Raw genomic sequence first — 16,657 nt, 5'->3', positions numbered from 1 at the left:
ACGGAAAAAATGAAAATATAAAAACGAAAACCATATACAAAACTCAGTCAAATCATAACATAGAACGAAAAGGCAATGTAAAAGATTTGGGTGTACTCATGTCAGAAGATCTTACCTTCAAGGAACACAATAAAGTAGCCATCACAACTGCAAGAAAAATGACCAGTTGGATAACAAGAACCTTTCACACTAGAGATGCTATACCGATGATGATACTTTTCAAGACGCTAGTGCTCTCTAGAGTGGAGTACTGCTGCACAATGACAGCCCCTTTCAAAGCTGGAGAAATTGCTGACCTGGAGAGTATGCAGAGATCCTTTACTGCTAGAATCCATTCAGTAAAACATCTAAACTACTGGGACCAACTAAAGAGCCTAAATCTGTATTCTCTTGAGCGCAGGCGGGAGAGATATATAATAATTTACATGTGATAAATATTAACCCTTAACATGCTCGGGGTCTAATATCCTGCTATTCCCACAGGCGCATGTCATTTTGAAAAAAAAAAAAATTTTTTTTTTTGCTAGTCTGTTAAGTTGTGCTCACTGATCACGGGAAAAATAAAAAATAAATTCTATTGTACTTACTTTTGTTGCAATAGAGCCAGAAAGCTCAGCGATGACGCCACAATCTGCATGTTCGCTCATGCAGTACACGCCCCAGAGGTGTTGTGCGCGGTCCTCAGCCAGAGTTGTCACAAATATATTTTCGCGCTATTTATTTACAATGTCTAGGCGCATTTTATCCAATTTTTTTTACTAATTGTGTTTCAAATAATGTTTGAACATATTTTGTATCAATAATTGTTGCATATTTGAGTATACACAGGCGCACACATATGTTTTCAATTACGGCAATATAATATGTCATTACAGTACAACCTCGATTCAATGTACTATATGGGACCATCCCCCAGTTCGTTGGAACGTTGGATTCGTTGCAAGAGGTGACCTTCAAGAGGCGTTTGCGTCAGTGTCTTTTTTTTTCTTGTACACAATAAAAATGCATTGTATCATATATTACTGTACATATTATCATGTACAGGCATACCTCAGAATACGAGTTTAATCCGTTCCTGGAGACGCCTCGCCTTCCGAAAACTCGCATTCCGAAGTTAATTTCCCCATAAGAAATAAAGGGAAATGAATTAATCCGTTCCTGACTACCCCAAAAACCCCACATCAAACTAAATTTTTATACCTAATTTACCTAATTCATCTAAATAAACCTACAAAACTGTGTTCCAGTTATTACTTACCTTGCTGTCAAGTGCTGTAGGCGTATGGAAGATGGTGAGGAGGGGGGAGGAGGAGAGGAGTTACTGTTTGGAAGGGGAGTCCCCTTCCATAATCACATCACATAACCCCATGCCTTGTAACACAATGGATACCACTTCTCTTTCTAAATTTTTCAAACCAGCCCCTGCTTGCCTTAAACTCTTTCTTATCTGCATCACTCGTTGCAGGGGTATTCTTTAGAAGGTCTTCGTGCAACACCCTGGCTTTCTCACAAATAATGGCCTCCGAAACACTATCACCCCTCAACTCCTTGTCGTGTATCCAAATTAATAACAACTTTTCCACTTCTTCAAGTATTTGTGGTCTTTGTGCCGTTAATGTTCTTACTCCTTTTGCCACTTTAGCACCCATAATCTTATTTTTCTTCTTAAGTATAGTGCATATTGTTGATGTGGCTTTGTTGTACTGCCTACAAAGTTCAACAACACGTGTACCGTTCTCATGCTTCCGAATGATCTCTTGTTTCTCCTCTATTGTCATCCTCACATGAGCTTTCTGGCCTTTATCCTTACCACTGGCTTTCTTGGGACCCATGGTGAGATATATAATAACAAATTGTATAGACAAATCACCAAAAATCCAACAAAACACTGAAAATCCGCGAGAAGAATTGATGTGGGGGTAGTCACTGAGCGAGAGACAATGGTAAACTGAGGGGCGGTGGGGCGGAGGGGCGACGATCGCCGAACCACCACGCGCTAGGTCGGCCTGTACGCGTATCAACAAACTCGCGTCCCGAAGTAACCCTCGCCTTCTGAGACAAATTTTTGGAGTAAATACTGCTCGCCTTCCGAAAACCTCGCATACAGGGACAATCGCATTCCGAGGTACCACTGTACTGTATATTTTACTACTCTACTAAAAATACTGTAATTCATGTATTTACCTTATTGTTGGAGTTATGTCCATCTTGAAGTTTTGTGAAGTTGTGAATGCTCTACAGTAAATAGGTACTGCAGTGCATTAAGCCGTTAGCACTGTATTTATTAAAAGTGGTTTTGCTGTATGTTGAGTACTACAATACAGTCCTTGAAAACTATTGTACATTAGAATTATTGCAACTTTAATTTTAACACTATGTACACACTTAAATTTAACACTTATTCTAATTGTTCACTTCACACACGATGTTTTTAGATGTTTGCATCAGCTTTGCTGGTGCTCGCTGCTGCTGTGTTGGCTTCAGCTGCTTTTGTGCTGGTGCTGGGTACAGCTGTGCTGGTGCTGGGTACGGCTGTGCTGGTGCTGGGTACGGCTGTGCTGGTGCTGGGTACGGCTGTGCTGGTGCTGGGTACGGCTGTGCTGGTGCTGGGTACGGCTGTGCTGGTGCTGGGTACGGCTGTGCTGGTGCTGGGTACGGCTGTGCTGGTGCTGGGTACGGCTGTGCTGGTGCTGGGTACGGCTGTGCTGGTGCTGGGTACGGCTGTGCTGGTGCTGGGTACGGATGTGCTGGTGCTGGGTACGGCTGTGCTGGTGCTGGGTACGGCTGTGCTGGTGCTGGGTACGGCTGTGCTGGTGCTGGGTACGGCTGTGCTGGTGCTGGGTACGGCTGTGCTGGTGCTGGGAACGGCTGTGCTGGTGCTGGGAACGGCTGTGCTGGTGCTGGGTACGGCTGTACTGGTTGATTTGCTGCTAGATCGTGAAAAATATTGACTCATTTTCATTTGTTTCCTTCTTTGTGTCATGTCCTTGAGACAAATATCTTTCATCGTCCTTAGGTGTTGATAAAAGCCTGGTAGCTCTGGATTGTCAGTTTGTGAAACAATATCAAGGAGTTTTTCAACATAGAACAATGCGTCAGCACACGTAGCAGATTGTAAACTGCTATCATTCTCATCCTCATCTTCCTTTCCGTCGTCGTCAACAGTGCCAGTAACATTTTGTATAATCTCATCATCTGTTAAATGACCAATGGGTGGATCGACTGCATCAATATCTAACCACTCCTCCACATCGTTCAGCGTCAACTCCGTCTCACCAGCGGCACGCAGTTCTTGATAAATATCATTTGAAAATCCTTCAAAATCCATTTCTTCCTCAGTCACTTCATCAGCATGATCAAGCAACAGGAGTTTTTTCCAACAATTTCTTAATGTTGACTCTTGAACTTCATCCCAAACTTTAGCTCAATTGTAAATGCCTTCCTTAATTGAGTATTTTTGGTAACGTTCCAGTGTTGCTTGACCTCGCGAATCGGTTCCTTGTCTTTTGTCTTCATCTGACTCAAACACCACCATGATTTCTTTATTCATTGCTCATTTGTAGAGCCTTTTCATTGCATATATAACACCCACATCCATTGGCTGGATCAGAGAGGTGGTATTGGGAGGCAAGGCCATACATTTGATGCGTCCATCATGTGACGTTAATTTGCCGAGCCCTACATGAGCTGGGGCATTGTCAACCAAGAGTAATGCCTTGACATCATTCCGTCTCACTCCACACTTCTTTATCTGAAAATCTCTTACTTCTTTGCAAAAATGATTTTTGAACCAGTCTACAAAAATATCTCCAGTAAACCAAGCTGTTTTAGAGCTGTAGTAGACCACAGGTAGCTTGTTCATTAAATTTTTCAAAGCACGTGGGTTTTTTTACTTCCCCACAATGGCAGACTTTGTTCTGTGACTTCCGTCTGCATTTGCACACAGCATGGCAGAAACTTTTTCTTTGTTTACCTTACGGCCAGGAACACACTCATTTAGCCTAGATGCCAAAGTGTTGTTCTGCAAGCATTTCCAATTAAAGCCTGTTTCATCGGCATTGTATACCTGAAAACGCCTTAGATCATTTGTTATTATGTAATCATTTAATTTATGCTTAAATGGCTCGACTGAATCAGTATCTGCACTTAATGATTCTCCACAAACTTTCCTGTTCTTAATATTATGTCTATTCTTAAATCTTTGCAACCATCCTTCACTTGCTCGAAAATCTGGAATGTTCATCTTTTGTGCAAATTTATCAGCTGCTGTCTTAATGGCGTCGCCGCCAAGTGGCATCCCCACAGAGCGCTCCTGGTTAAACCATTTATACACAGCTTCGTCCAAATTCGTATTTGCAGAACCTTTTATTGTTTTCCTTTTATTTAATGCACCACTATCACTCGAAGCAAGAAACTTCCTAATATTATCTTTCTGTCTCTTGATATCACACACCGTACTTTTCCCGACATTAAATTCTGCTGCCAGCCTAGTAACAGAGTAGCCACGTTCATGTTTCTCTATCATGTCTAATTTCTGCTCAATGGATAAAAAACTTCTCTTCCTCTTTGCAGATACAGCACGATTAGCAAGCCCTTGAGACATCTTGTTGTATATTAATAATGCTGTAGTCAAAAAAATGGTAAATTCCACGATTATTCTTTCACCGGCGAACAAACACGTCACTCACACGCAGACAAAGGTAACGGCACTGGGTGCCTACTGTATAAACGCAGACTAGGTCTATACACCCTCCAGTAGGCTGGTGTTTAAGCCAGATCCAGTAACATAAATTTATCTCAAATATTGGATTTACATCATATTATATATTTTTAGGTTATATATTTAGATTAGTAACATTATTAGGATAATAAGAGATATAAAAAACTTATTTTAGAACTGATTTATTAATTTTATTATTTCGAAGCCATAGTCACTGAACTGTGGCGACGAATTGAAACGAGAAACGCATGGTGCTGTGTGTACAGGGATTAGACCCGTCCACTCGCTCACGCTGGAGTTGTTCCAATAACAAATAATTTCTCAAATAGCAGATGTCTATCATATTACAGTATATTTTCGGTTTTATTTAGTTTAGTTTAATTAGGATAATAAAAAGCTATTAACCTTCAAACTGCTAGGGGCCCAAATGGAATTCACACCCACAGGCGCAACAACAACAAAAATCCAAAAAATTCTTTCGTCTTATAGAAGTGTTCATTTTTGTTCCCTGATCACGGAAAAAATAACAAAAAAATCGTAGGTGGCATATTTTAGCCGAAATAGGGTAGGGAAGTGTGGCAAAAAAGGGGCGTTGGCAGAGCCTTCGCCAGACGAGGTCTGCTCCGCCCGAGCTGTCAGACGGCAGTTGCCACCAATATATTATTACCTAATTATTTCAATGTCTCTGATTTTTTCTTAATTTTTTTGCAGTAATATTATTCCATACAGTGAATTGTGGTATATTTATATTATAAAATGTGTGAACCATCGCTATACTCAAAATTATGGTGTGCATATTAGTGATTCAATTATTATGTTCATTAAACAAATAGTTTTGCTGTTGTTACACTATATACACAGGTTATATATAAGTATTTGCATGTTTTGTACACCATAACGAACTACTAAGTTGGTCTTGTGAGTCAAAAAGCAATGAGGAGTGATAGCCAAACACACCAGAGAGCCACTCACTGCCACTCCCTTCCTCAACACCACCTCACTCACCCTCATTCACCTCCCACAATACTCTTTCTGTATTTATTCACTATACACAGACGTTATATATACATATTTACATGTTTTGTTCATCATAACTGTACATCTAAGCTTGTATGGTGAGTAAATGCCATAAGACGTAGCTACTCACACAGTCAGCTGATCGGCGGCCGCCCTCAAGGCCAGACGCACTAATATTTGTCCTCCAACAATATTGTTTGTGGTGTTATTACGCTATATAAACACATTATATATAAGTATCTACCTGTTTTTCACCATACCTGAACAAATAAGCTGGTATGGTGCCCAAAGACCATAATGGCCATCAGTAAACACCATGCCAAGTCGTGCAGACGCTGCTCCTCCCTCACCAAAATGGCGGCTCCCAACCTACTCCTCTCGCTGTTATCACACTCTATACACACGTTATATATAAGTATCTACATTTGTGTTCACCATAGCGAACCACTAAGCTGGTATGGTGAGTGCAGTCAATAAATGATGGCCACACACAGTCAGAAGATGATGCCACAACCCTCCCTCCACAGCCTTACTCCTCCCTCCATGGAGCACAGCGCTAAATATCACCACAATCCTGCTATTATCAGTATCCTGGTCAGTTTTATCACAGTCAGGGGGCTTCAGTAATACTATCACTGCTAAATAATAGCAGTATCATTTATATTATGATATTTATAGGCGATGCTGTGGTCACAAGCTGAACAGCGGTGCTGTGAGCTCGTGCTGATTGCGCTAGCCTTGGTGGCTTGCTCAATACTGACGCTGTAACACCCAAGAATGTTGGCCTGGATTTTTTTTCTAGGTGGCATCTGGCAACTATTGGTCGTGGCTGTACTATAGCTGCCCCTATCCCAGGCGGGGCATTTAAATTATAGCGCTAGACACGAAATCATACATAAATGATGTGCACGGTTTCGGTTTTGTCACTGATATCATTTATATATGATATGTGCAGTTTGAGGGTTAAAGCATTGGTTTTAGAAATGATTTATTAGTCTGAAACTTTCAAAGTCATGGGTCACTGAACTATAACGACACAGACGAAGGAAAACCAAGTGAGGTTTACAGAACAGTATTCCCTTATCTGTCCACCCTCACTCACCTTGTTTTATCACAGAAAATGTCTATAAGGAGATTTTACGACATGTAGCTAGCTAATCACGCTTCAGCCTTTAAATTAATTTACAAAGATACGTCTGCCACAAATCAGTGAACGAAAATTATGGTAACTCGATCGTTCATTTGTGTGGACCACTCTGGCTGGTATCTGGTTCATGTGGTTGACTTGTTGTGTGGACCATTCTGGCTGGTGTTTGGTTCATATGGTTCACTTGTTGTGTGGTCCACTTAATTATGTGATGCAACTTGTCTTATGAAGGAATTATTAATTGTAAACTGTGATAGAATTAGACAGTTTTCCACAACTCTGTGAACTTTGCAACATCGTAAGTTTGTGGACTCACTTGTGCGGTCCACTTGTGCGGTCCAATTGTGTGATCAAACTTGTCATACGAGGGAATTATTAATTGTAATCTGTGATAGAATGAGAAAGTTTTCCACCACTCTGTGAACTCTGTCCCAACATTGTAAGTTTGTGGACCACTTGTGCGGTTCACTTGTGTGATCGAACTTGTCATATGAGGGAATTATTAATTGTAATCTGTGATGGAATGGGAAAGTTTTCCACCAGTCTGTGAATTCTGTCTGGACATCGTAAGCAAATCCGAACATCCCCCGCTTCGGCGAACCATTGTTCGTCGAACCATTGTTCATCGAACCGGGTGAGAAAATTCGGCCTGAAAAGTGTGCGAACTAGCCGGAGATTTGTTGAATCGGGGGTACGTTGAATCGAGGTTGTACTGTACAGTCTATTATATTGTATGTTCTGCTTATATTTTTATATATTTACACACACGCACACGCTATCTGCTTATATGTTTACATATTTGAAGTCATTGAAGCAGTCGACAGCACATAATGGGATACCACACGTTTCACACCATGTTTGGACAAGCTTCCGTTTCTGGTCTCTATGTGTCGTTGTTTTACACACCAAGCAATCACGTTGGGCTATTGCACGCTTCCCAGCTGGTGGCAAATACTTGAGTCTGTGTGCTAGGAAGCCTTCGGTGTGAGCGAGGCGTGGAGTACCAGCATGCTGCAACAGTGGATTTATGATGGGCCGCTGAATCCCTGGGACATCTTTTGCAAACTTTCCTAATAACTGTATTGCAGCATCAAATACAAAGTCATGGAAAGTGGGCTTACGTCCATTTCTCACAAGGACATGTTGAAACAGTTCAGCATGCTCATGTCCACAAGATGGAAGAACACTTTTTTCGTCCACCTACATGTCTTCCGCACACACTCTGCAGTGCCAATCATCATGTCTGATTTATCAATCAACCGCATGTTGATATTATAGTCTAAAACACAGTTTGGCTTATATAGTGGTGCGTTTGTTTTATGGTTCACTTTCCCACTGTTCACCATTGTTCCATCATGAATTGTTGTCAACAAGCTCACCTCTCTTTTGTCTTTCCACCGAACTGACAGAATGTTATCACTTTTCCTTCTCTGACACTCACCAACTGCAATGTCGTTGTCAAACACAGGCATTTCCCTTCGTTGTGGCTTTACTGTACCAACCAATCCGGTTCTATTTTCTAGCAAGAACCTAGCTTTGCAAGAACCTAGGTCGTGTTTTGGGTGTGAGAGGGGAAGGGCCACGCGGTGCGAGCTCCGCGGAAAACAATATATAACTAGGGACATTTCAGTGATACAGGAACTAAACACAGTCAGATAACTTTTAAAGTGTGTCTCAACATATTAAGCAATATATCATAGTGATTACCATCCGACCGTTTGTGTTAAAGGAAAAATAAGTGAACTTCGTGTGTAGTCAAGGCTGCCCTCGTGGTGCCAGGAGGCCTTAGGCGATAGTTGCCAAGTCGTCAATAAATCACATCTCTCGCTATTGTAACATCAAGTAATCAGTGCCCATAGTGCTAAGCTCTCTATGCAAAACCTGTGTCTATTATAACAAATTAAGATAACATAGTCTAATATCAAGTGAACAAATTACACACAAAATAAGTCCGTCGTGTGTGTGTAAACAAGGGCCACTTGGAGGTAGGCCCACCCCAGTACCCTCTTGTGTGTGTATTCTTTCAAATAGTGTAACGTACTCAGGTAACTAGTGCCCAGACACAGAAACTAGACGCCTCTACTGTATGATAACTAGTGGGAAAATGCAAGTAATGTAATCTAACAAGTGAACAAAACAAATTAAGAGTGCGACACGTGGTAGCAACAGTGGCCGTCCATACAGCCTCTTCCAGGCCTATCTCAAGTTGGTAAACACCCACGGTCAACACCCACGGCCAGCTCCCACGGCCAGCACCCGCGGTCAACTCCCCCACCGGTCAACACCCCACCTTGTAAGACCATCATCACTGAACAGAAGTGTTAAAAAAACCAGCGTTGAATGTAATGAAACGCCATTTTCTGGGTGAGACCCGGAGGCTCCCCGGAGCTTTACCGGCTGATATGCTAATGTCAGACTTTGGCATCAGTCATGTGTATGGAGTTCTAGGGCCTACCGGGGACCACGAGCCAGAACCTGGCCCCCTCAGAGAGGCAAGGGGAGCAATGGCCTATAGAAACCCCCGTGTGGTTGGAAGCATTCTATGTCTGCCATCGACCGGGTCAAGCATCCAGAAAGGTAAGCATTCCAAAACAAACCCCTATTCTGGTGAAAATTGCTACCTAAGCCGAACTAGTGGATAGAACTCTTCAACAGAAAACAAGGAAACTAGTATGACGTCATACGTCACCGCGCCGCTGTCTGCGCAGCTCCCCCCTCCCCAGGAGGGGGAAGGGGGAGCCCCAGACCTCCCACGCCGGCTATCTACCCACCAGTTCTGAGGCTGGATGTCAAAACACGCGAAAAACGCCGACCGGAGGGAGGGAGGGTTGCCGGGGAGCCTCCGGGTCTCACCCAGAAAATGGCGTTTCATTACATTCAACGCTGGTTTTCTGGGGGGAGCCCCGTCGGCTCCCCGGAGCTAACTACCCACAGAGGAAGGTCAAAGGGACAAAACCGGGAGGCGGACACCACGCACCCCCCAAGGAGGCGAGACAACTGGCAGCAAATGCCAACCCAAGGCGCCACAGCCCCGAAAATCCTGGGAACAACACGAGAACCACGAGCAGCAAGGCCCCTGCACGAACACCAAAAATCCATGCCCGAAAGACTGCAAGGCCACGTCGCCCAGATGGCAGCGAGAGCAGCGAAGCCACGAACGCCACAGGCATGAGGGAAGAACACAGGCAGCTTAGCCGCAAGAACACGGCTGACCACCTGGGACACCATCACCCGCGAACCGGGAAGAACAGAACCGGAGCAACGCAAAACGCGCTCCGGACCCAAACGCCGTGGCACGCAAACAGCGGAGGGCCGCCACTGAACACACAAACGACACCCCCGGCCCGACCAACGAAGCACCAACAAACCCTGGACCCCTCCAGAATGCAGCAGCCCCACCCCGCGCCAGAAAAGATGGAGACTGCTGCCATCAAACAACCAAAACGCTAAAACCGAAGGAGCAAGAAAACTCAGCGAACCGACCCCCAGAGGCAAAGGCCCAAAGGAAAGAGCCGACGAAAAAACACACCGGAACCGAAGGGGCACTACCAACCGAGGAGAAGACAGAGCACGCTGACCAGAGACCAGGATGGTGCAAGCGGCGCACGAACAGGCCGGAGGTGAAACGACGCACAAGACAGCTGACTAACGGTGCAGAAGCAACACCAAGACCGAAAGCAAGCTGAAGCGGCTCCGCCTGCGCCGCACGAAAAGAGGCGACAGTATGTGGCAAGACGACGGCCCCCAACCCCCACTAGAAAACCAAGCCGAGAGTAAACCAAGCCAACAAGAGTAACCACCTAAGAAGGGACAGGAAAAGGAAGGACCGCCAAAATACCCCATACTGCCGCCAAGAGAAGCACGCAGGTGGGACACCTACCACGAAGCCACCCGACCACCAACCGGAGGCAAGACCACAAGGCAGAACATAAGCAGCCCCAACAAGGCCCCTCCGAGCCCAGGAAAAAGGCGGAGCCGCGAGAAGATCTCGGGTGCGACCACCGAAACCCAGGCGGCACAAGGAGATGGAACGTCTGCCGAACAGAAAAACTCCCCAAAGCATGCAAGCCCGCCAGGAGTTCAGAAACGACGGGTCCGACGCGAGACATCGCAAGAACCCCCCCCCCCAAAAAAAAAAAAAACAACCGGCAGGGCAGGAAAACCAAAGAAGGCGGAAGGGTCGCCGCCAGAACAGGACCCGAACCAAGGGGCACGAACAACTGCAATAGACCGAGACAAATAAGCACATCACAGGACACAGGCTGACCAATGCCTAAGAATACACGCAGAACATCCCTGCTGCAGAGGAGGCAGGAAGAAAGAGCAGAAGCACAAAAAACCCCAGAGAACAACCAGGGGTGGACAATCAGGCAGGGACAAAAACCGCACGCAATCCCCAGGCACAAAACAGCAGCAAAGTGCCACTCCACAACCGGACACAGGAACAAGGACACGCCACCGTGAAACACGGTACCAATGCACACGTGCAGCAGCAACAGCAACTTGTAAATAGCAACTCCCCTCTGCAAAGGCAGAGAACGGAGCAGGCAGACCCCAGACAGGGCCAACGGAGACACGACAAAAACCTTGCAGGCCCAGAAACCTGCACCAGGCGACCGACGGCGGAAAAACCCCGCTCGATACCTGCTGGATGAGGTACTGGGAGCTCTTTTACACCTGAAGCCCGGTCCAAGGCTAGGCCAGACCGGCCAGAGGATGGCCCACCAGGCAGCTGCTAGGAGCAGTCCACCGGCCCACATACCCCCACAACCAGGACGGGCCGGAACTGCCATACGAAAACAGGCCAGTGCGCCCTGGAAGTCCACGGACGAACCAGCAGGCTTATGCTCGCAAGTAGGTCGTGTAACAAGCACAGACCACTGATGGTAATACAGTGTCCCCCAAAAGTGCCAATAGCACCACTGCACGCCACTGGTACTATCCCGCAAGTTCTACCAGATAGGCGGGACCCAAGAGCCAGAGCTCAAATCCTGCAAGCACAGCCAGGAGCCTCACCAGGTGAGTACAGAACCAACCCTACAACCCCCACACCTCACAACATTAAAAAGGGAGGGTCCCCTGAATGACACCAGCATGGGTTGGACATGCACATGAGGGGGGACAGGAAGGGGTGATAAGGGACAGTCACTGGTGTGCGAACGGTCGCAGTCGTACAAAATATACCTAAATAAAGACAGGTATAGAAACACCGCCGCATCAGCGCCCGGGCCAAAAGACGCCAGACTGCAGAAACTCACCTGGCGAATGGTGGCACGAACGGGACACGACTCAACCGTGCCCAGAAGAACTTGAGAGCACCGCCAGGTGAAGACGCCAGAGCCGGACCCTGCCGGACCCGCAGGAGAACAGGGAGAGGCGAGGGAGGCGGTCCACACCCATGACAGGGAAAACCGCGGTGTCCTCCCCACAACAGGGAACCAGGACACCCCCGGCGCGAAGGGGCACATACCGCAGCCAGGGAGAAGAACGAGAGGCGAAGCACTGAAGCAAAAAAGGGCGCAAAACCCCAGCACTGAAACACCGCCCAGACCAAAACAAACTCCACGGCGCATGCGCAGAACACGCCGGCCGAACCGCACACCCTCCCTGCGGGAAGGCGCCAGCCAGGACTACTGCACGAGAAAAGGAGCCAAAAGAGGAAGCAGGAACAAGAAAACCGGCCAAAGAAGCAAAAGAGCCCAAAAAGGAATCCAACCGGGCGACAAGCAGCCCAACCGGGCGACAAGCAGCCCAACCGGGCGACAAGCAGCCCAACCGGGCGACAAGCAGCCCAACCGGGCGACAAGCAGCCCAACCGGCGACAAGCAGCCCAACCGGGCGACAAGCAGCCCAACCGGGCGACAAGCAGCCCAACCGGGCGACAAGCAGCCCAACCGGGCGACAAGCAGCCCAACCGGGCGACAAGCAGCCCAACCGGGCGACAAGTAGCCCAACAGGGCGACAAGTACGAGGAGCCGACAGACGTTCCAATAATGCGGGAAGCAGCGAAAAACCTTCCCGTACCCTCGAGAACACAGAAGCCAACACTAGTCCCGAAGGCACACGAAGGCGCAGGCGCACCCGAGATCAGAAGTCACGCAGAACCCCACCGAACGGGGAAACATGACAAAAACACCGTCCCAAAAAGGGGGGGGGAGGAAACATCCACCCACAGGACGGAACCAACCGACTCAAAGGCCAAGGAACCGAGCCCGGGGAGGGGCCGACATCCAACAGCACGTACGGCGAGTGGGGAGGAAAGACCCCACTCCGCGTAACCACAAGCCCCGCCTAGAGGGGGATAAAAACCCCCACGGGGTCTAACGGGGCCAAGGCCCCCCCAAGTCAGCCCCTCCCCAGCCCCGGGAACCTACACGACAGGCCCCGGGGCCGAGCCGTTCCCCCAAAGCCCCGGCCGTACCAGAAAACCGGGGCAGCCGCGAAAACACTAAGGAAGGGAGCCCACTGGCAGACTCATACAACACGGCTGGAGGAACAGGCCCAAATGCCCCCGTCACTACCCCGGAAGGGGAATTCCCCGAGACTGCCCGAGTCTCAACACCACCAAAAACCCCGCCCCGAACCTACAGACCGTAAGGAACCGGATGCAGGCAGGGTGAACCAGGGGAAAAGACAAGGGGGCGTGGATGGAACCGAAGCAGCCAACACCCCCAAGTCCCAAAACGAACTACAACGGGGCAGCCCCGGGGCTCCCGGGGAGGAAACCACGAGAACGTTGCCACCACCAAGGCTCAAGTGCAACGCCCCTGCTGCCCGCACCCGCTGTGTTAGCACAACTGGGTAACCGAGCCACAACGAGCAACCAAACTCGCAGGACTCCGGGTCGAAGGTGTCACCAACCCCACAGGCAGCAGACGGAGGCAAAACAGAGAGTCACCCAGAGACAAAAGGTGAGAGCAACCCTCAAACTCGCTGGAAGCGAGGGGGGGCTCTGGGGTCACATCCATCGGACCCGCGCGCCCCCAGGGGTTTCCCAGGGTCCCGAGCGTTTACTTTAAGAGGACTCGCGCTCAGGTAGTCCCAGGCAGGGTACTGCTAACCGGCACCCAAAGCTACCAAACAACTTTCTAAGAGCTGAACCCCCGGGACGTGTACACTCACGGGGACCTAGCAGGGGGCACCACCAGAAAATACTCAGAACACAAGGGACACAAGGGGCAAGAACGAAGGCAGACCCCCCCACCAGGTAGATAAACAAAAAGAAAAAGAAAACCCCGCAAGAGGACAGCGTACCCAAGCGGAACAGAGCCGGCCGCTATGATTGGTAAAGACAAGCTGCACAGTACCCCGCGCCCCACCAGTGCAAACACTGCCCCTTACTCTAAGGCGAACAAGGGAGACAGAACCCCCGAGCACACAAAGAGCGGCCGAAAACCAAGCAGTAAACGGCCAAGCAGGGGCAGGACCCAAGGAACTTGTGGAAGGTGGCCCCAAGCCCCAAGGGCAGTACTTACAGGGCACCTAGGGAAGGGAACCCTAAGCGCATGCAGCCCGAGTACTGAAGAATCACTCCCGGCTCACGCACCACCTAGAAAACAGACACCACACTCTAGGTACAGTGCTGAAACAACCACTGGAGCCGGAGCACATAACCATTGCCTATAGCATCAGCCGAAGAACTGGTGGGTGGATAGCCGGCGTGGGAGGTCTGGGGCTCCCCCTTCCCCCTCCTGGGGAGGGGGGAGCTGCGCAGACAGCGGCGCAGTGACGTATGACGTCATACTAGTTTCCTTGTTTTCTGTTGAAGAGTTCTATCCACTAGTTCGGCTTAGGTAGCAATTTTCACCAGAATAGGGGTTTGTTTTGGAATGCTTACCTTTCTGGATGCTTGACCCGGTCGATGGCAGACATAGAATGCTTCCAACCACACGGGGGTTTCTATAGGCCATTGCTCCCCTTGCCTCTCTGAGGGGGCCAGGTTCTGGCTCGTGGTCCCCGGTAGGCCCTAGAACTCCATACACATGACTGATGCCAAAGTCTGACATTAGCATATCAGCCGGTAAAGCTCCGGGGAGCCGACGGGGCTCCCCCCAGAAAAATGGCTTTGATAAAAACGTGCATAGAATGCAACATGAAGGTAGATTACCAACAGAGCTTTCAATGCCAACTCTGTTCAGCAGCCATACACAAAAAATGTGCCAACATGACTAACAATTCAAGGAGAAATGGTCCCAGTGACCACTCTGTGTACTGGCTCTGCAAAAAGGATGATGTAACTTTTTTGAAATTGATGGAAATCCTGGATAAAACTCCCGCCGAAAACAGAGAATTACTAATTAATGCCTGCATAGCAATTTCTAATGTCTTCAAACAAACTGTACATGACACCAAGGTACAACCAGCTGTAGCACAGAGCTCTGTGGCAGCGGCGCCTGAGCAGGGCGCGGAGTCGGGGATGCCTGAGCAGGGCACGGAGTCGGGGATGCCTGAGCAGGGCGCGGAGTCGGGGATGCCTGAGCAGGGCACGGAGTCGGGGATGCCTGAGCAGGGCGCGGAGTCGGGGATGCCTGAGCAGGGCGCGGAGTCGGGGATGCCTGAGCAGGGCACGGAGTCGGGGACCCCTGAGCAGTGCGCGGTGTCGCAGGCACCGGAGCAGTGCGCGGTGTCGCAGGCACCGGAGCAGAGCGCGGTGTCACAGGCACCGGAGCAGAGCACAGTGTCGGGGGCGCCGCAGCAGAGTGCGGTCCCTGGCAGAGGGAAACAAACAAAACAAGGCCCCAAAATCTGTTGGTATTACAGATGGGCTACCTGTAAGCATGGGGAATCGGGAAGAATAAATGGAACATGTACACACAATCACCCTAGAAAGTGCAGAAACCTCCTCAATACAGGTAAATGTACCAAAAGCTGTGAATTCTTTCACCCAGAAATTTGCAAGAACTCTTTGGACAGGAAAGAGTGCTTCAATGCTGAATGCCCAGCTTTTCATATAAGAGGTACCAGGCGAATAAAACCGACAGACTACCACTATCAAAACAGCCTACTCCATCAACCGGGATAATTTTTTAGCAAGAGGAGGAGGAGAAGAATGGCTAAAAATGACCAGACTCTACCACCAACTCGGTCAAATGCTAGAGAGGACGCAAACACAGTGGCCTCCTTACCAGAGCCTCAGATATTAACACCAATTAAAGCATCCAGCACTTCCACTAACACGATAACATCATTTATATTTGCCAACATCCAGGGTATAAAAACACGCAAATCCAACAAAGTTCATTTTATAGATGGTCTCCTTCATGAGGCAAATGCAGTGTTTGCAGCCCTAACGGAAACTCACACAAAGGACTACCTTGATGGTGAAATATGGATCCCAGAATACAATCTCTTCAGATGTGATAGGAAACACCGGCTTCAGGGTGGGGTCAGCCTCTACATCAAAGACACACTCATCTGTACTGAGCTGCTAAACACCTCAAATGATATGGTGGAAGTGCTGATAGTCAAAATAGAGATCCTAAATGTAGTTGTTGTCCTTGTATATAAGTCACCGGAGGCAAACCCTCAGCAGTTTAAAGACCAACTAATGAAAATAGAGCACTGCTTGGAAAACCTCACAAATCCAGCTCCGAACATCATCCTGCTTGGGGACTTCAACCTACAGCACCTGAAATGGAAGCACCTGGCTAATACAGTAATATCAGAAAGAATACCAGGAAGTAGCCTAAATGAGCAGGCACATGCAAATGACCTGCTACGGATGTGCGATAGGTTTGCCTTAAACCAGCAAATAGTAGAACCAACTAGGAAGG

General features: G+C 48.2%; 1 protein-coding gene across 1 annotated transcript; it reads right to left on the bottom strand.

Annotated features, from left to right (window-relative positions):
- Positions 1 to 3,889: 3,889 nt before the first annotated feature.
- LOC138354223 (tigger transposable element-derived protein 7-like) lies at positions 3,890 to 4,603 on the bottom strand. The gene has a single exon (XM_069308109.1). It carries the CDS (start codon positions 4,601 to 4,603, stop codon positions 3,890 to 3,892), a length of 714 nt encoding a protein of 237 aa, XP_069164210.1.
- Positions 4,604 to 16,657: the final 12,054 nt, after the last annotated feature.

Source organism: Procambarus clarkii, chromosome 62 (assembly GCF_040958095.1).
Source record: "Procambarus clarkii isolate CNS0578487 chromosome 62, FALCON_Pclarkii_2.0, whole genome shotgun sequence".
Taxonomy (NCBI): domain Eukaryota; kingdom Metazoa; phylum Arthropoda; class Malacostraca; order Decapoda; family Cambaridae; genus Procambarus; species Procambarus clarkii.
Note: the sequence above shows the minus strand (reverse complement) of the source record. Positions and strands in the feature narration are given on the sequence as shown.

Bases quoted from the DNA above. Each gene is read 5' to 3' on its own strand.
- LOC138354223 (XM_069308109.1), bottom strand. From the start codon at position 4,603: ATGTCTCAAGGGCTTGCTAATCGTGCTGTATCTGCAAAGAGGAAGAGA.